We start from the raw sequence: 27,823 nt of genomic DNA, 5'->3' as shown, positions 1-27,823 counted from the left end.
ATAGGACAGTGTGTCCCTCACAGTTCCGGGGGGTGGTGGTGGGGAGCACAGGATGCCACACGGGGCCACGCAGGAAGCTCTAGGGTCGATCAGGAGATAGAGAGCAAGGGGAAGACATGTGAATTGTGGTTTCCGAGGGAAAGAACAGTTAAGGTTTAGGATCAGATTTCAGGTCGACTAGTTTGAAGAATTTCCGTAGGCTCTGGGGCCGAGGGGCTGTCTGTCCTTCCTTGTGTGGTACTTGGTCCTGGGGTGAAGAGGCCAGGGGAGTATTGGTCTGGAGAATATAGGAGCCCAAAAGAGAAGGTGGGGGAGGGCTGGTCGCCATCTCTTTCTGGAGACCACCTGCCTCGCAGGTGGGTGGGTGACTCTCTCCAGAGATCAACTACCCCCCGGGACGGGCAGTCTTCCCATGATGGGTGTGAGGGCCCAGCCATGGAAACATCAAAAGCAAAGACATCTTAATACACACCGAGTGACTGGCCCCTTGGTCTGAGTTTCCCTTTCCAACAGGGCGGCTGGGTCCCAAGAGAAAGAAAGAGCCAGGTACAAGACACGACCTTTTTTATGACCTAGCTGTGGAAGTCTTCACTTCTGCCATGTTCTCCAGTAGACACAGCTAAAAAGTCCTTCCAGGAAAAAAAAAAAAAAGTCCTCCCAAGTTCAAGGGGGAGGGAAGGCAGATCTCCCCACCACCTGGTGACGGAGAGTCTGAGTTACAGTGGAAGGAGTGTGTAGGTTGCAGATGTATCCACAGGCTATCTTTGGCTCCTGCCTCAAACTCCATCACCCAGAAATTATCACCGTTCATAATCCTGGTCTATCCCACTGGCCCCTCTTCTTGAATGTGTTTGGCGACAGAGAAGCAATGTTATAACATTTCGTGCTTTGGGGCAAGTCGGTTAGCCTCTCGTGGCTTCCGTGTAGACACTGAATTAGATTAAGGCTCTGACACATGTAAAGTTTTTTTTTCCGGCGAGATAAACACAACACCAGGCAAAGTGGTTGCAAGGCAAGATTTATTAAAAACACTCTCCGGAGGAAGTTTCAGGGCTCAGGAGAAGGGGAGCCGGGAAAGTTGCACCGGGAGGAGGTGGGCACCCTCGGGCGAGGTTCCAAGACTCTGGAAAGCAGAGTTGCAGAACTTTCGCCATCTTAAGTAGCCCTTTCTGCCAGCCCAACAACACATGTCTCTCCTTGGGTGATAGAAAGGTCTCCAGCTGGACCAAGCTCTTTCAGCCCAAATTGAAAAATGACCACGTGTTCCCAATTCTCACTTCCAAAAAGTTACTGCATCATATTTTCTCAGTCTTAATTATTTGTTCTCGTACATACATAAACCAAACGGTACCCTCCGTAAGAAATGGTCCCAGGCGTCAAACCAAGTAAACAAAATAATGAAATATCAGACTTAGCCGAACATATTTGGTTTCAGACGTGTGTTTCTTGAGACCACCTGTGCCCATGTTCGGGATTTTATGTTGTGATCCTGTCACATGGTCGTAGTTGATCCTAATTCCTATGGTTGAAAAGACAACTTTTCAGTATGTTCCCCAGCCCAAGACTGGAACTAGAGTTTCCAGAGCCTGCCTCCCCATGCATAGTTTACTAACCACAAAGGTGGGTGATTTCTTAAGTCCCTACGGCACTAAAATCTTTGACAAATGGGGTTCAGGTTTCGTAGAACAGACCAAGCAAGCAAGGGTCAAGTGACCTTGACCTCAGCCATTTTAATGGCGTGGAAAGCTTTGTTTCAACTGGACACACCTACTCCTGGCTTCATTTCCCGTGTCTGTGCTTGGAATCAGTGTTTTCCAATGAAACGTCTCACCTGAGCTGCAGATCGAAATGCCTATTAGGCACCTACATCAGAATAACCATATCAACTTTAAACTGAGTAATATCGAGTATCATTTCTCCATATTCCTGGTACCCCATACGTTCCCAGTGCCAGGAAGTACTACACTGTTGACTGGAAGTTGCTCAACATACAACACGGCAAGAAAAGTAACAATCACTGAGTTTTGGCTGACAAGTGTACAGGGAACCACCAAACCCGGATTTGGGTTTCAGTGCCGAGTTCATTGAGAATGGAATCCCAGGATTCAATCCCTTGTTTGGACAGAAAGAAAGACGGGGATCTAAGACCGTGCATGTTCTTGCTGCCACCTGTCCTTCCTCTCCTCTGGTCCTCCCCCCCCCCCCCCCCCCCCACCCAGAGACAGGAGCCCTGTCTTTCTGCCTCTAAACAGGTCATCTCTTGGGAACCCTGCATTTGGACCGCCAGCGCCGTTCCTTGACGATATTCCGGTCTCTGTCGCCCTCTGGTGGCCATAGTGGGGCAGCTCAACACTGTTTTATTCCCTGGATTTCCGAAGACATTCAATCTTGCAGCTCAAAAACTTATTTTGCTCACCTGCCCATGGGCCTGGGGCAGATGAATAAAACTCAGTTGTTAGCCCTTGATAAGCCTCCAGCTGAAGGGACGAGAAGGAGATGGGTGGCAATCTATCAATTCCTTTGTTTACTCATTTAGCCAGTATTTAATTGAGCACCTGCTAGGCATCCAGTATTGCAGTAACCAAGGCAAATGAGGGGATTGCCTTTACAGAACACGTTTGAGAACAGAAGTTCTGCGTGGCTGGAGTGCTGGGTTGGAGGGGTCATAGAGCGGGCAGCAGGCCAGGTAGGCAGGGTTTGATAGAATGCGAACCCGGGAGCACAGGAGAGCAGTGCAGGTCCAAGTCTGGAGGACAGGGAGCCCTTCCCGGAAAAGGTATTAGCTATCTATTCCCGCGTCACAAACTGTCCCCAGACCAGTGGGTTAAATCAATAAGAAACTGTTCTCATCCTGCGGTTTCTGAGGGTTGGGCATTTGGGAGCAGCTCTGCTGGGTGGGTCTGGCTCATGGACCCTGGGGAGATGTAGTCAGCCTGACAGTCAGGACGGCATCCGTCTGAGGGCTGCTGAGGCTGGAGGGCCCTTTGGGGATCCCCTTGGAGGTTGACTACCCTATAAACACCAAAGCTGAGGGGCGCCTGGGTGGCTCAGTGGGTTAAGCCTCTGCCTTCGGCTCAGGTCATGATCCCAGAGTCCTGGGATCAAGCCTCGCATCGGGCCCTCTGCTCAGCTGGGAGGCTGCTTCCTCCTCTCTCTCCCTGCCTGCCACTCTGCCTACTTGCAATCTTTGTCAAATAATTAAATAAAATCTTAAAAAAAAACAAAACACCAAATCTGAGTCCTAAAGGAAGAGTGGGGATTGGAGGAGGGGCGAAGATGTGTGTGAGGGCTGCACTGGATCCCTCTAAAATCCACAGGTTGGAGCGCTGACCGCCCAATGCCTCAGAATGCAACTGGATTGGCAGATGGGGCCTTTAAGAGGGGATTAAGGTAAAACGAGGTCATTGGGGTGGGTGTTAATCCACTATGACTGGCGTTCTTAGAAGATTAGTACACAGACACACCCAGAGGGCCGTCCACGTGAGGACTTGGGGAGAGCGGAGCCATCCCCAGGCCAAAGACAGAGGCCTTGGGAGAAGCCAAGACGCCTTGATCTTGGCCTTCTAGCCTCCAGACGGTGAGAAAATGAATGTCTGCAGGTTCAGCTGCCCAGCGTGTGGTGTTCTGCTACAGCAGGTCCGGAAAGCTAATACAGTTGGGAAAGTTGAAAAAGTGTTCCAAGGCCTGAGCCAAGATCTAGACGTGTGAAACAGTGTAGTAATCCCATATAGTTGGCATTACGAGATCCCCAAGAACAGGGGCCACGCAACTCCTGTACAGAACCTGTATTTCCTTTATGTTATTCCAGGCTGTAAACTCTCTGTTGCGTGACAATGGTTATAGACAAGACATAAACAAATGGGTGGGGCTGTGTTCCAATAAAACTTTATTTACAAAAACAGCCCACAGGGCACCGTGTGCCAACACCTGTTGAAGAGGAATGCAGGGGCTGGGTCATGCCAAGAAGTACCTTAGGAGGAGAACACAGAACTAACCCCAGGCTCTCCTTCCAGCCCTGATATTTACCTGTTGAGGGTCGAGGTTGGGGGGGGGTGTCGTGGTATGTGGGGAGTCCTGTAAAGGGTCTTCTATAATCCAAGCTCAGTTCTGGGCTCTACCTCTGTCTGGTCTCTCTGAACCTTTTTTTCTTCATCTGAATAGTGGCAGAAAAAATGTCTGCCTCCCACGAGTCAACGTGAGCTCTAGGTGAGATGACACAGTAGGTAGTCCATTAATGACTGTCCCCCCGCCCCTTTCCTCTTACAAGACTTTCTACCCCAATAGCGAGCTGTCAGCAAAAATGTTCACTGCCAGGGTCAGAATTCTGCATCTACATTCAAGACCAGGTGAATGCCCCGGGTGTGGACAAAGGGATGAGTCTTTCCCCAAGCTGAAACCCCAGCAGGAGGACTGATGCTAGACTACTAAGGACGTGAGCTTCTGTTGAAACACGTTATCCAAAGAGGGCCGTTGGGCCAGAGCCCCGGAGCTGACCTGGCCCCGTTTTGCATCGTTTTAAGCAGAAGTGCCATTATTTGATTTGTTATTTAACACTCTGGCTGCTGGGTGGAGACAGGTTTTCTGGGAAATGGGACACTTTCAGGGTCTTAGCTGTTCATATATTGGGTCTGTTCCCTTTTTGGTAATCGTTTGCTTTGTCTTTTTCCCTCCTTTTGCTGGGCCTGGGACAAAACAGCCCACCGGTCCCCCAAGGCCTTAGACCAGCCAGGGGCACTAGAACATAGCACAGCTCCGCCTCTCCTGCGGAGGTCCACCCCTTGACCTGCGTTCAGGGGTTGGCTGCTTTGGTCCTGGCTCTCAGCGGCCAGCCCCGCCCCCCGGGGACCCCGCCCCTATACTCGAGGCCACGCCTACATCCATTAATTGGCCGGCAGGTGGCGCTGGCGCTCAGCCCAACTCCTCACGAGCCCCGCCCCTCCCTCGAGGCTCCACCCCCTCGAGGTCTAACCCTCGTTCATTAGGTAGGTGGCTGTCAGGGGAAAGCCTCGCTCCGCCCTAGCAGGCCCTGCCCCACCCCACCAGGCCCCGCCCAGCAGTTGGCGGGGGTGGCAGGAGGCCCCGCCCCCACAGGCCCCGCCCCTTGCAGGCCCCGCCCCGTCCGTTGGGCGGCCGGCAGGAGGCGCCGCGCCACGCGCGGGGCGTGGGGCGGGGGCGCGGGCTAACGGCGGTGTGGGAGCCGCGCGGGAACGCGGCGGCGGCGGCGGGCTGTGGCGGAGGTAAGCGCGGGTTGCGCGAGGAGCGGCGGCCAGGGCCCCGGGGCGCAGAGTTGGCCGGCGGGGAGGCCGCGGGGCGCGCGCTGGGGCAACGGGGCCCTCACGGGGCATCTCCGGGGCCGTTCCGGCCGGGCTTGTCCGGTTGTCATGGAGACCGGCCACTGTCGGGCCCCCGGCGCGGCCCCGGCGGGGGGAGAGGGGTGGGACCCGGAGGGGGGGCGAGCGCGGACGAGGGCGGCCGGGCCCTGCGGGTTCCAGGGTTCGGCTGCGGCCACGGTCCCCCGAGACCCGGGAGTCTGGCCCTCCGCTGCAGGGCACCCCAGTCTCCCTGGTGGTCCGTTCGAGGAGGTCTGGCAGCGCGGGCGCTGCCGGGGAGCAGGGCATGGGGGTCTGCGCCCTCCTTCCAGGGTCGGCGTGACATACCCCCCGGGCGCACAGCCGGTCCTGGTTTCCCTGCTCACATAGCAGCGCGTTTCCCACTCGTGTGCCAGCTGAAAGCATTGTCTCCCAGCTATTTCTGTACCACCTCCAGCCCCTCGACAAATAGTGCAGCTAAGAAAACAGATGCTGAGCTGGAGCTCGGCCCGCCCCCCCCACCCCCCCCAGGAAGAAACTGGCTTATTTCCCATCAGGGAGCCGGTTGGTTAGGACCAAGGTGGGGGGGAGCTGCAGACCCGCCTGCTCAGCACCCCCCACATACCCTGTTAAGTGGTTAATCTGAATTGCCCAAAAGAATTTGCAAGTGGAGGGTGATTACAGGTGTCTCCAGTTAGTACCTCTTGTGCATTCCAGAGAGGAGCCTTCATCCCATTGGTGGGAAAAGTCACCTCTCCAGAGGGTAGCCTGTCAGAATTACATCTGATTAAATTATTTTTGTAATTGACAGCACTGCTCTGGCTAGAGCTGTCAAGGTAGGATTTATGGAGGGTGGGGACAAAGCCGAGCCTGAGAGTCTACCCTCTTCCTTCCCTGTCCTGGTGGAAATTCTAATGAGTTCCACATTGCGGCGTTGGGCCGGCCATGTGCCTCCACCCAGTTCATCAGCCCGGTTCTGACCTCGCTCGTTGCACTCACTGGTGTGACTTGAGCTTGTTTTCATCAGAAATTGGATTCTTTCTGGAGAACAAGAGAAAAACATCGCCCGAGAGAAGCAACAGCAAGTGTCTTACACCCTTGGGCCCGTGTTTCCCCCAAATGTTTGTGTGGAAGAGGAGTGGGCAGCAAGGGGAAGGGACAGGTCATGCCTCCAAAACCCAGATCGGGTTACCCAGGGCGCGCCCTGCTCTGGAGGGTGTGCCTGCGCTCCTGGCCTTGCTAGGGACCGTCCGGCGGCACAGGGGGACAAATAGGTTGTCGTCTGCATTCTGCAATCAGGGAGGACGTTGGCGAGGGGACACGTGGCCGCCGTCAGGGGGGGCTGCTCTCTGAAGATGGCCACAGAGGGAGTGACCATGGGGAGAAAAAGGCTTCCTGACCAGATAGACCAAACAGACTAGGGTCTGTGTTTGCCGGGACTTCTTGGGGCTTAAGAAGGCGCTCGTGAAGAGAACAGATCACAGTCTGTCCTACATTTTCTCTGCTCTTGATGTGCTTTTGCGAACTTTGCCTTGGAATCCTGCTGAAGAGAAGGGGGGGGGGAGCTCACTTCTGAGGCCCTGGGTGGGGACCTAGCAGCTGGGTCAGTTTCTATTTCTTGTTTATTAAGGCAGAATTAATACAGAACCTGGCCCCCATGCCAGGCACAGCAGTCCCTTCTACGCCGCACCTTGGGGGCCTTTCTTGCAGTCTTTTGACGGCATCGTATTTAAGTTCAAATTCAGACCCCTTCTCAAGAGGCAGCAGCTTCCAAGCCTGTGGGCCACTTTGGGTTTGGGCGGAGACCCTGGGACCTGTGCTTGAAGGAGGCGGCCAGGTAAGCAGAGAGTCTGGGGAGGGTTCAGGTCCTTTGAGAAGGTGCTGACCCAGAGGCTTCTGAGCCGGGGTGTCCTGAGAGGCACGTTGTGTAACACTTGTGTAACGCGGAAGGCTCGAGTGGGAATGGGCTGCGGATGTGGCGTACGAACTTAGCATGCAGGCTCTAGCCAAAAGGCCTCAGTTGTATCTGACCGGCCCATGCAGGGGGGTGCGGGGGTGGGGGCCGGGGCCAGCTCTGGCCTCCTTAGGATTTCACAAGGAGATGGGTCTCACATTCCTCAGGAGGAGAGAAACGAAGCCTTTCTAGAGCCATTCATGGAGGCCACAGAGAGCCCCATAGGCTTGTTCTGCTGAGGACACTGACTGCATGTGCTAAAGAGCTTTGGGGGGGGGCACAAATGATAGGCTACAGGACAGGAGTGTCCCCCGCCCACCCCCGAGGGGCAGGCGTCAGTGTTTGGAACCTCATCTTTGGCCTTTGGCACATGAAGCTGTCAGAAGGTTCTGAAGCATTTGGTATTCTCTGAGGGTGCGGCGGTGGACAGACCCAGGCTGGTCCTAGAGGAGTTGAATGGCAGGTCTGCTTCCACACTTTCGTCCAGACTCTCCATCCCAGACGGAGTGAGGGACTTAGAGAACGTGACGGAAGCCTAGAGGACAGCTAGCAGGAGGCCCAAGCGCAGGTCCTCTGTGGGCTCCCTTGGGGTCAGTGTGGGTCCTTTGGTTGGAAGGGGTCCTCATTGACTTTCTCCTGCCCTAAGCACACAGCTTCGCTTCCAGAAAGCCTTCTCTGGTGCCTATGGAGCCGGCAGTGGGTCAGGACTGCAGACACTGGCTGAGTGCTGACATTTGTCCCAGAGACAGTGGCCCACTGCTGTACTCACTGGGACCTGGGCCATTGTTTGCAGAGCCTCGAGAGGATAGACTTTTCTGGGTTAGTCTGCCTCCTGTTTCTTCGCCGAGGACAAGAGCACAGGAGTTGAATGTAGGGTGGCTGGGTGATGGATGGGTGTGGTTTTTCAGTGTCCCCGACTTGTTGCAAAGCTTCGGTGTTTAGGAAGCCGAGGCTGCCCTCCTGCTCCCACAGCTCCTGGGCAGGGAGAGCCTGGTAAACTCTCTCTTTAGAATCCTAAGCCCTTCGAGCTCTAGGTGCATGGAATTATGATTTTATGACACACCACAGCGCCCCAGAGCTGTCTTCTGATTTGTCCAGTGAGATTGTATCGCTGGACTGTATGGCTGAATACCAGGCTGGATGCAGTGGGTGGGATGCATACATTCCAGTCATGCCTCCGCTGGTTCTGGAAGAGCCCTTTTGTGTCCATTGTGGTCGCGTGGACGTTGTAGAGCAGCTGCCCCAGGGAAGCAGCTCCTTCAAGCCAGGACCAGTCATCGAGGAGCCGCGTTTTGGGGGATCTGTGTTCCGGGTGTCCGATCACTCTGTTAATGTGTCCGTGTCTTTGCCTGTTTTTTTAGTTCCGTTGGTGTTTGTGATTAATTTTGCGTATTAGGGGTTATGGTGTAGGAGAGGCTGAGCTTAAGGCAATGAGCATTGCTACCCTCTGTGGGCTGCCTCCCACGGGACAGCGCCAGCCCTGTCGCAATTCTGCTGGACAAGTCCGCTCATCCACGTGCCCGGGGCCTGTTTCCTGGCTGCCTGCCACAGGGCGCATGCGCCTGGCTCTCCGCAGACATCAGAACCCCATTGCAGAGCGGGGCTTACCTCTTGGTGACCTCTTCATGCTTCCCGGTAATGGCTTTCCTTGAAGGGCAACTCAGGTTGTTCAAACCTGCTTTGTCCCCCGTGGTCCCTGCGACTTAGGTGCTCTGGTGGCCGGAGGGAGCGTGCTGCTAGCTGGGTTGGGACGTGAGGCCCTGGATGACCCCTTATGTCCGCTAGACTCACCTGAGCCTCGTTTGCTCTTGCCACTCGATGGCCGATGCTGACCCACCTGACGTTTTTCTCCCAGGACGCAGTGTTTTCCGTGCCATTGGCCAGAGCCACCCGCCCTTGTCCATGACGACGGGCCCGCCATGTTTTATGGGGCCCACTTCATCATGTCTCCCCCCACCAAGAGCAAGCTGAAGCGGCAGAGCCAGCTGCTGTCCAGCATGCTGTCCAGGACGCTGAGCTACAAGTACCGGGACCTGGACACCACCTTCTCCAGCCTGGGTGCCAGCGACGACCCCGCGGAACTCTCCACGCAGCTCTCGGCCCCTGGGGTCCTGAAGGTGTTCGGGGACAGCGTCTGCACGGGAACGCACTACAAGAGCGTCCTGGCCACCTGCATGTCCAGCGCCCAGGAGCTGGTGAAGGAGGCACTGGAGCGCTACGCCCTGAGCCCCGAGTGCGCCAGCCAGTACGTGCTGTGCGACGTGGTGGGCCAGGCCGGCGGCTCGGGGCAGCAGTGGCAGGCTGAGTGCTTTCGGGTCTTTGGAGATAACGAGAAGCCCCTCTTGATCCAGGAATTATGGAAACCCCGAGAAGGCTTGTCCCGGAGGTTTGAGCTAAGAAAGAAGTCTGACGTGGAGGAACTGGCAGCCAAGGACGTGGACACCATGACCGCAGGTGAGGATGGGGAGAAGCCTCAGGGAGAGCGGCCGGGCCTGGGGAGAACAGGAAGCCAGAGGATCGGAGCTCTGTTTGGGGGAAAACTCAGGAATACCAGGCTGAGTTTTCTATCACGGCGTTTAAGGACTTCATAGATTTCCCGCTTTAATTCAAGCTCCTTTGGAGACTGCGGTCCGTCTCTCCTGCAGGACTGGGGGCTGGTGCTTTAGTCTTGCGGTCAGAGCCGGGCGCACCACGTGCTCTGGGGCCCGGCAGGTGGCGGGTGCGTTAGAGAAGTCTGGAATCTCAGGGACGAGCCGGTGGAAGGACAAGGGAGGAAGTCGGGTCTCCAGAGGGGACGGGGTGCATTGGGTGGGCCTGGGTCTGTGGGTGCCTGGGGCTGCTGGAGGCCTATGGGCCGCCGCTCTGTGTCTGCTTCTTGTTCAGTTGGTGGGAAGTTGAACACCATAAACAATAATTTTTTTCAAAGGTAAAAGACTCCTAAATGTATTTTAAGTTGTATTTGTTTTTTTCTTAATTTCCTGGAGAAAATGGTGGCTCTGTGTAAAGAAGGGACTTGTTCTGTGTGGCCCTGTGTTGTCGTTTGATTTCATGATGTCCCGGGGCTGAAAGGGGCCCTGAGCCCTCCTGACCTGTTGTGTGTGTCCCCGAGGTGTTGCAAATGCTCATTCTCTCTAGCCCTGCTTCTGCTCCGGGGCCTGCTTTGTACTTTCAGTGTGTAGAGATGAGCAGGGGGTGAGGTGGGGGTCGGTGGGTCTCCCAGGGGCTGGAGTCACTCGGGCCTGATGGGAACCTCTGAGTCTCACAGTCCAGAGGGGGCCATGGTTGACATTCAGCAACAGTGGCCCTCTGTGACCTTGGGCAAATTAGTTTGTCTCTTGTGGCCTTGGTTTCCCAATCTGGAGAATGGGGCCATGACTTCAGCATCATGGGCGTTAGTGATACAGTAAAGCGCTTAGCACGGTGCGTGGCAGACGTGCAGGGGGTCATAGTTGCGTGTTATTAGTGTTTCCTGTATGTGGCAAGCAGTCTGTTCCGTGTGCTTCTAGGCAGAACTGAGCTGAGGACAGAGCTGGGGTCCTTCTGATGGGGGCGGAATTACCCCTGACGGCTCTGGGAGTTGCTGGCACATGGTGAGAATCACAAGCAGGCCTGGGTGTCGTTTGTATTGTTGTTTTCAAGCCTCCCTGGACCAGCACCCCGAGTTCCCCAGCCCTCCGGCAGGCCCAGGGTTTGGTTTTTTATCTGGTCCTGCCTTGCCTCCCACCAGGCCAGGCAGACATGCTGAGGGCCTGCACTGGTGTTCAGCTCCTGGTCACTGTCTCACCTGGTGTTTTCTCTGCTGAGTGAAGGGCACAGGGGTCACTCTGCCCTGGGTGCCCGGCCAGGGCCTTCGAAAGCTGGCTCTGTGTCGTACAGGTGATGGCTGGTGGGGCCCTGGGGCCAGATACCATCTGTAGGACATGGGACTCTGTCTCCTTCTTCACCAGCCCCTTGCAGATGGCCTGCCTTTATGTGAGCCGAGGCAAGAGAAGGCCTGATTGCCCACAGCCTATTCAACCTGGTGCTGGTTTTGCAAAACCTTTCAAATAAAGAGTCTATTGACGGGAGCAGTCTCACTGACACACTTCTCCGGGCTGGAAGCGGGTTGTGTTACCTGCCTGAAGCAGGCCTCCTGGACCCCGGGAAGTTGCTGGCCTTCCCTTGGGGTGTGGTCAGGGCACTCTGGGACCCCTGACCATGCTGTACCCCCCATGCCCGTGATGGGCGAGACGGTGCAGGGAGGCATGTGGAGGCTGTGGGTCGTCTGAGCCGCCCCCCAGGAGCCGCAGCGAATGTTCCGTGTGTGTTGACGATTCTGGACCAAGTCCGATAATGAGAAGGAATCTCAAGCTTGTTGGTCCGCCTGCTCCGGCAGACTTTGCCCGGTGTCTCCTGCCGAACCCCACCTCCCCCAGCCCCTGCTGTGCCTGCCTGTCCTCTAGAGAGGGGGCGCCTCGCTGGCCTTGTGTGTGGCCAGGAGGCTGCGGGGGCGGGGTGTGGAGGGGATGGGGGGATGTGGGCCCCGGCTGAATTCCCCTGCACTGCAGGGCTCCACGCTTCTCTGCTCTCCTCCTTCCCCCAGAAGCAGGCCAGCTTGTCCCTACTCTTCCCGTGAGCCAGCAGCAGTCTGCCTCGTCTGGGAAGAGTGCTGGGGAAGGGAAGGGACCGTCTGCGTGTGCACATATGCATGTGTGTGTGCATCTGTGTGCACCAGTGTGTGCGGTGTGCACGTGACTTCATGCGGCCTGGGGGTCGGGGCTCGCTTAGCCAGTGTCCAGAGTGTGCGTCCTGGTGGCTCTTTGGAGCTAAGCAGCAGCCGGGAGTGGCCCTCTTCCTGCAAACTCAGGGGGGTCCCCTCTGAATCAGGGCGTGAAAGGGTGCGCCGGGCACTTCCTGGGGCTCCCCTTCACCGTTTGGACCACTACTCTGCACCCATAGTAATGCACTCAGGCACTCTGGTTTCTGTTTTCATAAACACTGTCTTTTCACAGCTGCCAGCTTCCCCCTGATTTCCAGAGTATCAAAATATTGTGCATCCGCTCTGGGAGAGAGGTGGCTGCGTAGGCGGGGCAGCAGGGCCTCTCCCACTCACATATTCCCAGGAGGCTGGTGTTTCGGACAGGGCTCTGGGTCCTGTCACTGACACGGAGATAGTGATCGCTTCTGCACACTTTGGGGAGGGGTGACAGCTGGGCCATGTGGTCTCTATCAGTGGCTTGGGAGGGGGAGAGTGAAGGTTCCTGAAGGGTGTGTTTAGCCTGGATTTCTCAGCCTTGGCCTCACTGACGTTTTCGGTCCGTGGTTTGCTGCGAGGGCCGACCTGTACACCGGAGGGTAGTTTGTAGTTCCAGGCCTCTGCCCGCTAGGTGCCAGCAACACCCCTTCTTGCTGTGGCAACTGAAAATGTCTTCTGGCATTAGCGGGTGTCCCTGGGGGCAAACATGGTCCTGGACTGGGAAGCACCAGTTTGGACCCAGCGGCCTGAGCTTAGTTTGTTGGCCACAGCAAGTGCTTGACCACTGGGGCCGGTGGTCAATGTTTCCTGTATGTGGAAACGTGGCCATGTGCCTTCATGGTCCTCAGGCCACGCTTGCTCTCTGTGGCTCACGGAGGGACTTGGGTGCCTTGAAAGCCCAGTAACTTAAGGGTGACATGCGGGGCTTGTTTTCCTGCCTGTGGATGCCTGTGTGGCCTGCGTGGCCCTCGGAGGCTCGGCATTGTTCCAGTCCCTGCACATGGGGGCTCCTTCCCTGCTTCGGGTGTCCTCTGTGAAGGAGGCAAGCTTAGAGCCTCTGACCCGAGGTGTGCAGGCCATCCCACTGTATGGCCTCTCGGCCTCCGGGCTTGTGACCAACCACCATACAAGGGTCTGTGCAGTGTGGGGCATATAGTAGGGGCTCATTAAGTGCCTGTTGAAGGACTGCTGCCCGCAAGGGGAGCAAGCTCCTCCCTGAGTCCCACTTCCCACTTGTGTCTAAGACTCCAGAGTTAGAGTCCATTTTCTTTGCTGGGGGTTGGGGACGGGGAGGAGAGAGGGTGGTGTGCCGATTGGGCGGCGGTCCCTGGTCCAAGCTGTCGTTTGAGTGACTGTGCCCCTTGGGCACCTGACGGTATAAGCTGCCCACCTCCCCTCTCCTTCAGGCCCAGTGTGAGTGGCTGGTGGTGGCAGATACATGACTCTGAGCACCTGACTTTGGTGTGTGGTTCCTTAAACCTTTCCATCCACAGATGGGCAGACAGAGCCTGGACCCCCACACCCCCCTGCCAGTGGCAGAAATGTTGGGGCTGCCCTCTGCTGTCCCCACTCATGGATTGTGCACCATGAGTTCCATCCTCACACATCCCCCAACCTCCCCGTGCTTTTGACATTTTCCTTCTGCAATGAATCTGCTCTTTAAGAACTTCTCTCAGGATAAAAGAGGCAATCTGGGGTTTCGTCTCCTTTTATTTGGGGGGTGACTGCCTTGTGAGTCTTGAGTGAGACTCCTTTAAGCATAGTCACAGGGATAGAATCATTGTGGGCAGAGTTTATTTTACATGGTTTGATGAAAAGCAAGACAACTGCTAACTCTTCTTATCAGTCTAAAGTCATTGAGCTTAGACATTTTTGAGAATTTTTAATTCAAAGAGAACATAAAGTCGAATGGTTACTTGCTTATACCTGTCTCATCTTTAATTCCTTGTGTAGATTTTTAAAAAGTCCAGAACCTTCAGTTTCACAAAGAAGTGCAGTGTTGGGGGGCACCTGGGTGGCTCAGTGGGTTAAAGCCTCTGCCTTCGGCTCGGGTCGTGATCCCAGGGTCCTGGGATCAAGCCCCGCACCAGGCTCTCTGCTCAGTGGGGAGCCTGTTTCCTCCTCTCTCTCTGCCTGCCTCTCTGCCTACTTGTGATCTCTGTCTGTCAAATAAATAAATAAAATTAAAAAAAAAAAAAAAAGAAGTGCAGTGTTGGAGGTGGCCTAACAGTCCTGTTCCCCTGAGCTGGGTCGCGCCCACTGGGGGCCCGGCCAGCAGCACCCTCGCCTCCCCGGGGACTTCCGGCCACATTATACAGGGAACCTCCAAAGCTTACCTCCAAACCCACAGTGGGAGGTCAGAACTGGAGTAAAATGTTAACAAGCTGTAAACTAGAGGGATTGGCGAAGTGGCCAGGGCAGGAATTTAGGCAGTGAAAAGGAGTGTGTGTGTGCAGGCGTGCCGGCTCCCCCGGGGTGCTGGGGCCGGAGGGGTTAGGTGTCGGGGTGGGGGACGAGCAGGAACACCAGACATCTGGCAGCCCTCAGATCCCCGGTTCCTCATCTTTCTTCATGTTTGGCCCCCAACTGGGATGCTCACATGGTGAGAGGGGGTGATAATTGCTTGTCACTAGTAACTAGTGATTCTATAAATAACACTTAACTCATTTTCTAAAACCTCTTTACAGTTTTACCGAAACTGATTTTAAAATTCTGGAAGAAGTATGTTAAAAACAAACAAACCCATTAGCCAGCATTTGTGCCTAGTATAACAAATCCACTGGTTCTTGATCCCTTCTGGGTTGTACCAAATTGGACCAAAGCACATCAACCTCTTTAAAGTTGTCTTGAAACGGGTAGACATAAAACCAAAATTTTGAATCTGGTTAAATGGAAAGAGAAACCTCATTTAGTCCAGCCAACCACGTGAAGCATATCCAAGAAGTATTAACATACTAACAACTGTGTTTTATTAACATTTAAAGCAGGTTGATATCTGTTGGTTCCCAAAAGGGTCTTATAATTTTGGGGAAAGCTTGCCGGGGATATATTTAAATCGTATAGCACAGTGTCTCTCACTGGTTTTAGATAATAATAAACAGAGAATGCTAGTCAACTCCTTTTTTTTCCTTCTGATGGTTGTAGTGGCAGAAATGTCGCCAGAGATCTTGAACACATGTTCGGATGCGTATGGAGTGAAAGCGTAAGTGAGTCCTAAGTTCACCTTTGCTGTGCTGTCCTTGCACAGACTGAGTCCATCTTTGTGAAAGGAGCCTGGTTCTCAGATGCCCAAGATCGGTTTGAACAAGATGAGCATGGGGGAGATTGGCCTCCTCAGCTCTGAGACGTGTTTTAAAACCACGGTAATTCAGACATGTGGTTTAGGGGCAGGGATTTCCCAGCAGATGGAGGGCACAGGATAGAGAAGGCAGAGGCAGACCTATGTTGACTGACCCAATGGGAATTTGGTGCAATGTAGATTGCCTCCTAGGTAGTGGGGAAAGGATTTTGTAATTGGTGTTTGGGTAATTGGCCTCAGCTAAGAGAAGGAAAGACTTCACAGAAGGCTTAAAAGGCACAAACTGCAAGGGGAAAAGGTAGATGGATTTGACTATATCAAAGTTCAAACTTTTTTTTTTAAAGATTTTATTTATTTATTTGACAGAGATCACAAGTAGGCAGAGAGGCAGGCAGAGAAAGGGGGGAAGCAGGTTCTCTGTGGAGCAGAGAGCCTGATGCGGGGCTCGATCCCAGGACCCTGCGACCATGACCTGAGTTGAAGGCAGAGGCTTAACCCACTGAGCCACCCAGGTGCCCTATCAAAGTTTAATTTTAAGGACACTGCATGATAAGATTAATATCTCCCTGTGGTGCTGTAAATTTCAGTTTGTCGCTTTTGACGGAAGCATAGTTTTCCATCATTTCCATATATTTACATACACCACATTATCCGTTCCCCAAATCACGGGCACTCAGGTTAAATCCAGCTTCATCCTACAACGAACAATGGTACATCCACCCTCTTAAGGGTCCTTCCAGAGTTCTCTGATGGTATTCTCCAGAAACAGAACTTCTGGCTTGTAGACACGTCCACTTGGTTTCTTAGTAAGCACTGCTGGACCCCAGCTTCTTCCAGAGAGGCTGCTGTGACAGTGGTGTACTTCCTTGTGTGGCCCTTCCCCATCCTCAGGCACTGAGTATGAGCCCCTGACCCACGGGCACCTCCCTCATCAAAAGGTGCTGTAGTGTCGTGGGCTGCTGGAGTCATGAGGCCACAGGAACTCCCTGTAGCCAACGGGGATAAGTAGCTACGAACCGAGCCCCGAAATGAATTGGGTTGCAACGTGTAGATCGGAAACTGACCTCTACCTAATCAAAATCCAAGAAACGAGTCTTCTGGATGTTGATTACCAGTGACTCAAAGGAGAAAGAATTTTATTTTTCGTGCTCATTCATTCATTTGTCAGCGAATATTTGCTGAGCGCTACTCCATTGGTGCCTGACCGGGTGTATATATAGATAGCCGGGAAAAAACAAATAGATCATGTTCTCAAGGAGCGGAGAGTCTAGTGGGAAGCAAAGGCAAAGAAACAATCACATGGAAAACGTAATTACCAACTGTGGTCACTGCTGTGGAAGAAAAGCACATGTGCTAGTTGAGCGTGAAGGTTAGGAAAATTCTCTCTGAGGAGGTAAATTTTAAGCCAGTCTCAAGAATGACAACATGTTAACCAGGTGAAGAGTAGTGGACACCTGTGGAGCCAGAAGAGCTTTCTGGGCGGAGGGAAGAGCATTGTGTGCAGACTCAGGGATGCGAGACAGTGAAGCAAAGGCAAGGCACTGCCTTCAGTGCCTTCAGCACTGGAAGAAGGCCGTGTGGCTGGAGCATGGGGGGAAGCTGTGGGCACTGAGGCTGGAGAGATGGTCAGGGGAAGACCAACCTGGGTTGTTGGGTATCTTAGATTTTAGACTAAGTATAATGGGAGGCCACTGAAGGGGTTAAAACACCACTCTGGCTCCTCGTAGAAAATACTTGAAAAAGTCCGTAATAGGCAGTTAATTAAGTTATTATAGGAGTCTAGATGAGAGTTGATGGTGACCTCAAGTAGAGTTGTGAGAGAACAGGCAGAGAGAAGTGTATGAACCCCAAATATATTCTGGCGGCAGAATCAACAATATTTGTAAATGAACTTGATGGTGAGTTTGAGAAAGAGGGAGGTGTTGAGAACGACTCCCCAGTTGCTGGCGTGCGCATTTGTGGAGATGCCATTTACTAAAATGGTGACTGAGAGAGAAACAAATTATGGAGGGAGGAGTAAGAGCTCTCTTCGGACTAGGTTAAGTTTCAGATGTTCAATGGAGATGGTAGACAGGAAGTCAGAATACAGATCTGGAGCTCAGAAGGCAGTCTGTCATGCGGCATCTGGATGACTCAGTTGGTTAGGTGTCTGTCTTTTGGTTTTGGCTCAGGTCATGATCTCAGGGTTGTGGGATTGAGCCCTGTGTGGGGCTCTCTGTGTGCTCAGGTGGAGTCTGTTTGGGATTCTCTCCCTTTCCCTCTGCTCCTCTCCCCTGTCCTCTCTCGTGCGTGCACGTGCTTTCTCTCATATACATACATACATATGTATGTATGTGTGTGTATATATAATCTTTAAAAAGGGTCTGTTACAGAGGCTTAAATTAAGCTGTAAATAGGTGATATTTAAAGCTGTGAAAATAGGGGCACCTATGGGGCAACATGGAAGTCACCAAAGACCTTACTGATAGCTGTGTTGCTGGAATGTTGAGCATTCAAACTATATTGAAATGGGTAGAAAAATAGGTACTTCTGTTTCTTACAATATGTTGGGATTACTTACCCTAGAAAATCTTTCTATGTAAAGTGCCTGGAAGTGTTGGTTGAAATATAAAAGAATCTCCTTTACGATGCATAGCTGAGTACCCAAGAAAATAAAGTAAATCAGCAGGGGTGAAAAGAAACCAAAAAGAGGTACTTCGAAATCTCAGACTCTTAGCTGGCTCTCTATGTTATGATTGTTCTGGAGGCATTTGCCGGTCTTTGCAATCAAGAAACTTTAACAGCTGCCCAAGAAAGAGACCTAGAGGGGTGCCTGGGTGGCTCAGTGGGTTAAAGCCTCTGCCTTTGGCTCAGGTCATGATCTCAGGGTCCTGGGATCGAGCCCCGCATTGGGCTCTCTGCTCAGCAGGGAGCCTGCTTCCTCCTCTCTCTCTGTCTGCCTCTCTGCCTACTTGTGATCTCTATCTGTCAAATAAAATAAATAAAATCTTAAAAAAGAAAAGAGAGACTTCAGGACCTAAAGAGGCAGGGAGTGGGAACTGAAACCCCTGGATATGGTTGCAACTCTTGAAGGGCGACACACTGAGTGTAGAAGATGGGAGAGGAAGAATCTGATAGCTGGTAAAAGGAGGTGACAGAGTTCTCCTTCTGGATCTGGGCTCTGGGTGGGGAAAACTCTTCCCTAGAATAAAAAACCACTCTTCCTTTAACGTATTTTTGGGATTCAGAATCACACTACTCAGGTGATCTGGCTAGTCCTTGGAAAAGGAATTCAATTACAGCATACAATTTGATAGCATACAAGGACATCTGATAGGGACGAAACGATTCCTCTTTGGAAGTACATCCACACAGGCATCCCCAGACTCACCAGAGATGAGGTCACGATCCAAAAATTATAAGACCCCTGAAGCAATGCCTGTCTGAGTCCATAGAAAATAAGCTAGACTCAGATTCTTGAGAGTATTAAGAATTAATACTTAAGAGTATTAAGAATTGGGACCATTAGTAATAGTTATAACTAGTTATAGAATAATAAGTAAGTTTGAAATGTTTACTGAATAAAAGGTAGAAAGGAAACAGGAAGTAATAGAATGTCTTCCAAAGAGGGAAGATGTGGAAAATAACAAGATAATGCTTCCAGTAATTAAAAATGTAAGTACTTAAATAGATGCTTCTGTGATGGCTTAAACAGCAGACTAACTACAGCTGAGACTAACTACAACAACTGGAGAATTGATCACCACCCAGGAGGAAACAGGAGGTAAGAGACATGGAGAACCCAATGAGAAAGTTTATCCTTGTCCACATGAAGAGAATCAAGAGAAGAGAACAGTGTGAGGAGCATATTCTAAGGACATGCCTGAGTTTCTTCCTGAGGTCATGGAATAAAAAGCATGAATCTTATGATTCAGAAATCACGTGTGCCCCTTGACACCTAGTGGTGGTCACACCGCAGGAGACTGAGGGCACAGAGGATTTTTGCAGCTGCCAGAGGAAAGGACAGGGGAGCAGGTCAGCCAGACTGGGCACTTCTCAACAGAGACCGTAGAAACCAGAGGCGGCAGCTGGGAAGAACAGAACTGTCAGCCCGGAGTGGCAGACCCAGCTACACCACCGGCCAGGCACCTGGCCGCGGAGGACGTAATGCAGGTGCTTTGCACCACAGACCCTCACTTTGAGGGGCTTCTGAAGGATGCGCCCGAGGGCAGAGGCCACCCGAAGCTGCCCCTGGAGAGGAAGACGATCTGAGGTGTATGGGAAAATGGTGATCAAGGGACTGGACGGTAGGTGTGTGTAACCAGTACGGATGAAGCCGAGAGCGAGGCGTACCCCGACCACCTACACCTGTCGGGAGTTTTGTGGCGGAACCTCGGAAACTACAACTCCCGTGAGGCTCCGCGCGGCACGCAGGCGCCGTGGCGTACGTGTTGTGCGTGGCCGTTCTAGAACGCCTCTCTGAGGGCCCGGGCGCCATGTTGGGGCAGAGGGGACTACCGGGAGGCGCTTGAAGCGGCGGGAGTGGTGAGGGAGCGGGTTGGACCTGGGTTGGTAGGAGCCCCGCCCCTCCCGCCTCAGCGGATCATGACCCGGGTAGCGGCCGTGGAGGTCGCGGTCGCGGTGGCGGGGGACTTGGCGTGGCAGGGCCCGCGCTAGAGATGATGCCGTTTCCGGTGACAACCTCCGGATCACAACAGACACCGCCGCCGCCCAAGCGCTATGGCATCTCCTCCCCCATCAGCTTAGCAGCCCCCAAGGAGACTGACTGCGTACTTACCCAGAAGTTAATTGAAACCCTGAAGCCCTTTGGGGTTTTTGAAGAGGAAGAGGAACTGCAGCGCAGGATTTTAATTTTGGAAAAATTAAATAATCTGGTAAAGGAATGGATAAGAGAAATCAGTGAAAGCAAGAGCCTTCCACAAGCTGTAATTGAAAATGTTGGAGGGAAAATCTTTACGTTTGGCTCTTACAGATTAGGAGTACACACGAAAGGCGCTGACATTGATGCGCTGTGCGTTGCGCCGAGACATGTTGATCGAAGTGACTTTTTCACCTCATTCTATGACAAATTGAAACTACACGAAGAAGTAAAAGATTTAAGGGCTGTTGAGGAGGCCTTTGTACCAGTTATTAAACTGTGTTTTGATGGTATAGAGATTGATATTTTGTTTGCGAGGTTGGCACTGCAGACTATTCCAGAAGATTTGGACCTAAGAGATGACAGTCTGCTTAAAAACTTAGATATTAGATGCATAAGAAGCCTTAACGGTTGCCGGGTGACAGATGAAATTTTACATCTAGTTCCAAACATTGACAACTTCAGGTTAACTCTCAGAGCCATCAAACTGTGGGCCAAATGCCACAATATCTATTCCAATATATTAGGATTCCTGGGAGGTGTTTCTTGGGCCATGCTAGTAGCGAGAACTTGCCAGCTCTACCCAAATGCAATAGCATCAACTCTTGTTCGTAAGTTTTTCTTGGTATTTTCAGAATGGGAATGGCCAAATCCAGTGCTACTGAAAGAGCCTGAAGAGCGGAATCTTAATTTGCCTGTATGGGACCCAAGAGTAAATCCCAGTGATAGGTACCATCTTATGCCCATAATCACACCAGCGTACCCACAGCAGAACTCCACATACAATGTGTCTGTTTCAACAAGGATGGTCATGATTGAGGAGTTTAAACAAGGGCTTGCTATCACACATGAAATTTTGCTGAGTAAGGCAGAGTGGTCTAAGCTTTTTGAAGCTCGAAGCTTCTTTCAAAAGTATAAGCATTATATTGTACTCCTAGCAAGTGCATCAACAGAAAAACAACATCTAGAATGGGTGGGCTTGGTGGAGTCAAAAATCCGAATCCTGGTTGGAAGCTTGGAGAAGAATGAATTTATTACTCTGGCGCATGTGAATCCTCAGTCGTTTCCGGCACCTAAAGAAAATCCTGACAAGGAACAATTTCGTACAATGTGGGTGATTGGGTTAGTGTTAAAAAGGCCAGAAAACTCCGAGGTTCTCAGTATTGATCTCACCTATGATATCCAGTCTTTCACAGATACCGTTTATAGGCAAGCAATAAATAGCAAGATGTTTGAGATGGATATGAAAATTGCTGCAATGCATTTAAGAAGAAAGGAACTTCATCAACTGCTGCCTAATCATGTGCTTCAGAAACGGAAAACCCATTCATCGGAAGGTGTCACTTTAACAGCTTTGAGTGACAGCAGCCTTGGCTTGTCTACAGACAGTGAAGACAGCATGTCTGTGCCTTTACCTGCTGGCACTATGAAGACCGGCCCAGTGACTGGCAGCTCTCAGGGCAGAAACAGTCCTGCTCCTGCTGTAATGGCAGCATCTGTGACCGCCGTACAAGTTACTGAAGTTTCCTTGCAACAAGGGACTCCAAGCGAAAGCTTAGGAGGTGCGTCAAGCGAAAGCATTCCTCAGACTGCCTCACAGCCAGCCCTCCTTCCACTACCAAAGGCCACAGTTGCCAGAGTTGTTTCTTCAACACGTCTGGTAAACCATCCACCCAGGCCTTCAGGGAGCACTGCGACAAACATAGCTAATCCTATCGTGGGCGTCTAGTCGGCATTCTCACCTCATAAAGGACCAAGGAAACTAAAAGAAGAGGAACAGACTCATAAAGAGACAAGTACAACTCCATTAGAAACTACTCCGACAGTGGCTGGCCTTGTGGCAAACATCCAGTACAGAACTTTCTAATATCCCGGCTCTCCCTGCAGATCCTATTACCAAGAATTTGGGAAGACAGATTGAACTGATACAAACAACCTCAAAGGTCCATAAATTATATCTGCCAACCCAACCTGTGGTCTTCAAATGCTAAAGGAGGAGAACGAAGGGTACCAAACTAGATTTGACTCAAGCTAGATTTAGCCTTACTTGGTAACTTCCCTTACTTGGCTAATTTGATCAGAGGTCCAGGTTAGTATATGATGCTAGAAGTACTACTACAAATGCGTCAGCAGCGATTACAGTAACTTTTAAAGGAAGACTGCCCATAAAGAGAAAAGAGAAAAAGCCCTCCAGCTATATTTGTACCCATGCCTGACATCCGGACTGGATTTATGTTTGATGCATTGTTGGGGAAAATTTGCAATACAAACTGGTATTGAAATTCCTTACACTGATGATGCACTTTATGTATATTTTTATTAGAAAGTAGAACTAATTTTAAGTTTTTCAGCTTGATGAACTTTAGTTTTTTTCTTAAAGATTTTTCTTCTTTATTAACTGTCAAACCGGATGCCCTTGTGTAGTGTGTACTAAACTCCAGAAAAAGCACAAACATCCATTTAGCTTGGTCCCCATGATGTAGCTTTAACCCTTTAAAATGAAATGTCAGCTCATTGGGTATATATCTGACACTGAAACAGTGATCAGTAAGTCTTTGGTTTTGCCGGGATGCCATCAAGAAATAATATGTTGGTTTTATCTGTGGAATTGTTTTAGAGTGCATACAATCAGCAGTCACACAGCAAATACTGTCTCATAGCTAACAGAGCTCCATATTCTTGTGTCCTTAAGCATTTGTCCTAAAAAACAACCTTTAACTTCCCCTTCCTTCTCTTTGCTTGTATGTACGAGGTATGCTTGTATGTAAGAGTCCTAAAAAAAAAAAAACAACCCAGAATGCTAATGTATTCTTAACTACAATGTGAAACCCACAATCCTGTGGTCATATGGTACAAAACACTGGATTTTGATTCCATGGCTAATATTTCATGAAAGCTTTACTGAAAGTAATGAATTGGGAAACAGTTACCGGTCTCGGATGGCTATTTGACCTACAGAGGAGAAACTTTGTGTGCACCCACAGAGTATCTGCTTACAGTAAAGCTAATTTCCAGTTTAAACCTGTAGCAAAAAGTTATCTTCTCCAAAATATTTAAGCCAATTTTTATTTTTAAAGGAATAACTAAAATTTATCGGTAAATTTTATATGTGGAAACATACAAAATAGTTCCTAGCAAGCACTTGATATCTAGTAGCTTCCGGTTTTTGTTTTATTCTACAAGAGATTAGGAATGCCTTCCTTTAAAAAAAAAAAAAAAAAGACTACTCATAACTAAGTGGCAGGACGTCCATGTTTAGGACACGTGAATGGCCGCAGATGTAGATGAATTGAAGTTTTGTCTTAATTTGGACACAGTGAGCCTGACAGTTTTCTGGTTAGCCTGGTCCTGATTCCTGCCTTTCTACCACATGTGCATTTTTCATGTGAAACCGTAATTTATTTCTTAAGCCCTTTCCCTATCCTTCTAGATTAACTTTCCAAAGTTGGAATATAGTCTTCTTCCTTTTAGGCTCTGCAGTAATTGAGGCTTTGTTTTCACCCCTACTTTGTGATGTCAAGTTCACAGTGTTCCTGTTGCCCACATCTTTGCCCCGTGCAGTCACCTTGCCCTTCCGCCACAGTAAGTCAGGTGAAGTGTGCGCGAGACCTGTGGGGTCTGGCTGGAATTGCCAGGCACAAATGTAGTCTTGTCATTTTGTTTACACGTTGGCGGGAAAATTAGTTTATTAAGTGTTTTATGTAATTCTATTTGTTTAACCACATTGGAAACTTGGAGCTTTCTAGTTTTCATTAACTGAATATCAGACAAGTTTTTTTCACATGATGTACATAGTGTCTCATGACTGGAGTTGGCTTTGTTTTGTAAAACCTGTACCCCTTGTATTTTTCAAGCGCTGTTTTGCAAACAGATGATGTATTTCTCCATTGAAAACCACAATAAAAATAAAGAAGCAAGCAAAGGGGTTTAAATCTGACAGAAAGAGTTCAGATGCTTGGCATGCCTGGGGGGCTCAGTTGGTTAAGTGTCTGCTTTAGTTAGGTTCAGGTCATGTTGATCTTGGAGTCCCTGGATCGAGCCCCCATGTCAGGCTCTCTGCTCAACAGGGAGTCAGCTTCTCCCTCTCCCTCTGCTCCATTTCTCTCTCCCTCTCAAAAAAAAAAAAAAAAAAAAAGTTCAGTTGCTCTTACATTGTTGCAGAGGAGGGTTAAGACACTGATGGAATTTTTGGCTATATTAAGTCTAGAATTCATGTTATCATGCTAGGGGAACATGTGAAAGCGTTAAAACTTCATTAGGTAGCTCCCTCCTCTCGAGCTTCTGCCCAGGACGTCCACGCGGGAGGGAGGCCGAGATGGCAGATGAGATCGCCAAGGCTCTGGCTGCGCGGCCTGGTGGCGACACAATCTTCGGGAAGATCATTCGCAAGGAAATCCCAGCCAAAATCATTTTTGAGGATGACCAGTGTCTTGCTTTCCATGACATTTCCCCTCAAGCACCAACTCATTTTCTGGTGATACCCAAGAGCATATATCCCAGATTTCTGTAGCAAAAGATGATGATGAAAGTCTTCTTGGACATTTAATGATTGTTGGCAAGAAATGTGCTGCTGATTTGGGCCTGAAGAAGGGTTATCGAATGGTGGTGAATGAAGGTTCAGATGGGGCACAGTCTGTCTATCATGTTCATCTCCATGTTCTTGGAGGTCGGCAGATGAATTGGCCTCCTGGTTAAGCTTGTTTAGGGTTGATTTTCCCTCCTCTAGGCAGTGGTCAATATTTCCCAGTTCTGTAGGTTAAATAATATACTTTCTTTTGCCTCTGTATGGAGAGATTGAGGAAATAATTTTTAAAAGCCATACATAATAAAAGACAATGTTGCATGGTTTAAAAAAAAACCAAACCTTTATTAGGTAAAAAAAATGGAGCAAAAATTTTAATCAAAAGAAAGCAAGGGATGCCTGGGTGGTGCATTTGGTTAAGCCACTGCCTTCGGCTCAGGTCATGATCCCAGGGTCAGGGGATCGAGTCCCACATCGGGCTCCTTGCTCAGTGGGGAACCTGCTCTCTCTCTGCCTCTCTGCCTGCTTGTGCATTCTCTCTCTCTCTCTGACAAATAAATAATTTTTTTTTTTAAAAAGGCAAGAAAAAAGGGGGGCAGAACATAGGAAAAAATAGGTAAAAAGAAAATACAGTCTAAGAGGGTGGAAATGAAACCAAGTATGTGTCACTATACATAATGAATGGACCAGACTTTCTGACTAAGAAGTGCGCATCGGGTTACACAGAATAACTGAGCGCAGCTGTATGCTATATAAGAGAGACACATCCAAAAGTTAAGATAGAAAAGAGTGGAAATAATTCACGCTAAGGAAGAGAGACTGGTAGAGTGACAATGTCACCCAGGCAGATTTCAGAGCAAATAATAACTAGGGACAAAAAGTGACCACTGTTCTAGTGGTAGAATAAATGATATACCATGAACATTGAACAATTTGAAACTTATTTGCACACAGTAAATGAGCCTCAACATAAAGTAACATAACAAGTGAGGATTAGCAGAAATTGCAAAGTATCATTGTCATAAAAGATTTTAAAGCAGCTCTTCCATTACCAAGCAGACAAAAAAATAAAAAAATAAAAGGACAGGGGTAACAGTTTTGAACGTGAGAGGTTGGCAAGCTCCTATAAAGGGCTAGATAGTAAATATTTTCAGCTTCGTGAGGCCATACGGTCTCTGTCTCAACTGCTTAACCCTGGCTTTGTGGAGTGCAAGCGGCCACAATATGTACGCAGATGGCCGGGGCTGGATTTGTTACCATCCCCCACCGGCCAGTGTTGGTCATCCCTGATCTATTGGACATCCGTTAGAGCACCTTCCAGCCAACTATTGGAAAGTGTGTATCATTCTCAAATATGCCCTGGACGTGTACAAAAATTAGCCTCCTGCTTGATCAGAAAATAAGACTCCGCATATTACAGAACATCAGATTCATAGAGCATAGTCTCTGATTACAAAACAGGTTTTATTTTATTCAATAACAAATAGCATAGAGAAGAGTTTCTTAAAGAAGATGCCCAAAAATGACTGAAACCATTAAAGACTGATGCACAGAATCTCTTAATTGTCATAAATAATGAAGAGTGAAAAGTGAAAAACAAGCCCGCGCAGGGAGATTATAGAATACATAAAGCCGCCAAATGATTACTATCCTGACTGTATCTTATCCTTTTTTTTTTTTTTTTTTTAAAGATTTTATTTAATTTGACAGAGAGAGATCACAAGTAGATGGAGAGGCAGGCAGAGAGAGAGAGAGAGAGGGAAGCAGGCTCCCTGCTGAGCAGAGAGCCCGATGTGGGACTCGATCCCAGGACCCTGAGATCATGACCTGAGCCGAAGGCAGCGGCCTAACCCACTGAGCCACCCAGGTGCCCCTATCCTGACTGTATCAAGGGTGCCAGAAACCGTCTGTTCAAGATGAAACTCCCCAGTAAAACATGGGCAAGAGAAGTACATAGGCTTCTCAGAAGAGGAGCTAGGAATGCAGTCAGCACAGAAAGATGCCCCATCTCCGTAGCGGTGAGGAAACATGGTAAGACCACAGCAGCTGGTCCTACAGAACATCAGTCTGACAACATGCGGGCTTGTGGATGAGGGGGAGCCAAGGGAGCTCTAACATGGGACTGTGGAAGTGGGAAGTGCTCTCTGCCCCTTGGGAGACAGTTTGGACTTAACCAGCACCATTGGCCTGGTCATGCATGTCTCTGCCACCAGGCTGTGTGGCATTGCTGTGATTCCTTTTACTGGTCCCCCGAACCTTAAACATGCCTTTCTGTGGGCCGCCTCTGCAGCTGCCTCCAGAGTGCTACATGCCTCCGGTTTTCCTCCAGTGTGCATGTAAATGGCGTTTTCTACATATGCCGTGGTGTCAGAAGAGTCGGAAGCACTCTCCTAGAGACTCTGTTCCATGGATTACCAGGAGACACGTACAGGAGTGTTAGGAGCAGCATTTTGTAATAGCTTAAAGCTTGAAATAACCCACAAACCCATAAATGGGGGAATGGATAGATGGTGGCAACGAACAGCGTAGAGCTGTGAGGTCAAATGAGTCATAGCTCCATGCATCAGCGTAGAGCTAGCTCGTAACCTGGAGTAAACAAGACAATTGCAGAAAAATAGTGGGGTACAAAGTAGAGCAGTATAACTTAGGGATGCAAAACTGCATGATCCAACCGTAAAAGGGAACGTTAATCACAGAATCCGGGGTAGTGCTTCCCTTTGGTGAGATGAGAGGTGGGGAGAGACAGGGAGGTGTAGTTTCAAGAACACAGTGAGCCTAGAAATGTTCTGCCTTTTTCAGGTTAGGTGGTGGATGAAGCAGTGTTCGTTTTATTGTTAGTCTAAGTTATAAATGCTCTCAGATGTGTGACTATTCTGTGATCAAAACCCCAGTACCACAGTGGTCTCTCAGAAGTGTCAGGAGCTGCATTAGGTAACGAGCTGAGCCCGAGACAGGTTTCTTTTCTTTCTCCCAAGGGGCAGAGTCAGGGTCATCACAGCTGCTGCTATGTTCAGCCCCACCCTTCTAGATCATGCCTGCAGTCCAGAAGGTCCCCTCCAGCGCGGGATGATCCCAAGGCCACTGCCATCACATCAGCATTTGAAGCAGGAAGAGGGGGCCGGGCAAGATGTCTTTGCCAACCGAATC

The 27,823-nt window shown here is 50.3% G+C and overlaps 2 protein-coding genes and 1 pseudogene across 6 annotated transcripts in view; all 3 read left to right on the top strand.

The window, feature by feature from the left end:
- Positions 1 to 5,114: 5,114 nt before the first annotated feature.
- RADIL (Rap associating with DIL domain) overlaps positions 5,115 to 27,823 on the top strand; it is a 65,698-nt gene continuing 42,989 nt past the window's right edge. For 4 of the 5 annotated variants that reach the window (XM_059154026.1, XM_059154023.1, XM_059154025.1 and 1 more), the window contains exons 1-2: positions 5,115 to 5,237; positions 9,119 to 9,717. In XM_059154026.1, the coding sequence (XP_059010009.1) occupies positions 9,183 to 9,717 (535 nt within the window). In that variant the 5' untranslated portion in view covers positions 5,115 to 5,237; positions 9,119 to 9,182. Of the gene's footprint in view, positions 5,238 to 6,928; positions 7,147 to 9,118; positions 9,718 to 27,823 lie in introns of those variants that run through there. The other variant, XM_059154024.1, reaches the window with a different exon arrangement.
- On the top strand, positions 19,759 to 24,093 carry PAPOLB (poly(A) polymerase beta). The gene has a single exon (XM_059154028.1). It carries the CDS (start codon positions 19,955 to 19,957, stop codon positions 21,881 to 21,883), a length of 1,929 nt encoding a protein of 642 aa, XP_059010011.1. The 5' UTR covers positions 19,759 to 19,954; the 3' UTR covers positions 21,884 to 24,093.
- LOC131819208 (adenosine 5'-monophosphoramidase HINT1-like) lies at positions 24,444 to 24,876 on the top strand (annotated as a pseudogene).

The sequence above is a fragment of the Mustela lutreola genome, chromosome 17, assembly GCF_030435805.1.
Source record: "Mustela lutreola isolate mMusLut2 chromosome 17, mMusLut2.pri, whole genome shotgun sequence".
NCBI lineage: Eukaryota > Metazoa > Chordata > Mammalia > Carnivora > Mustelidae > Mustela > Mustela lutreola.
Note: the sequence above shows the minus strand (reverse complement) of the source record. Positions and strands in the feature narration are given on the sequence as shown.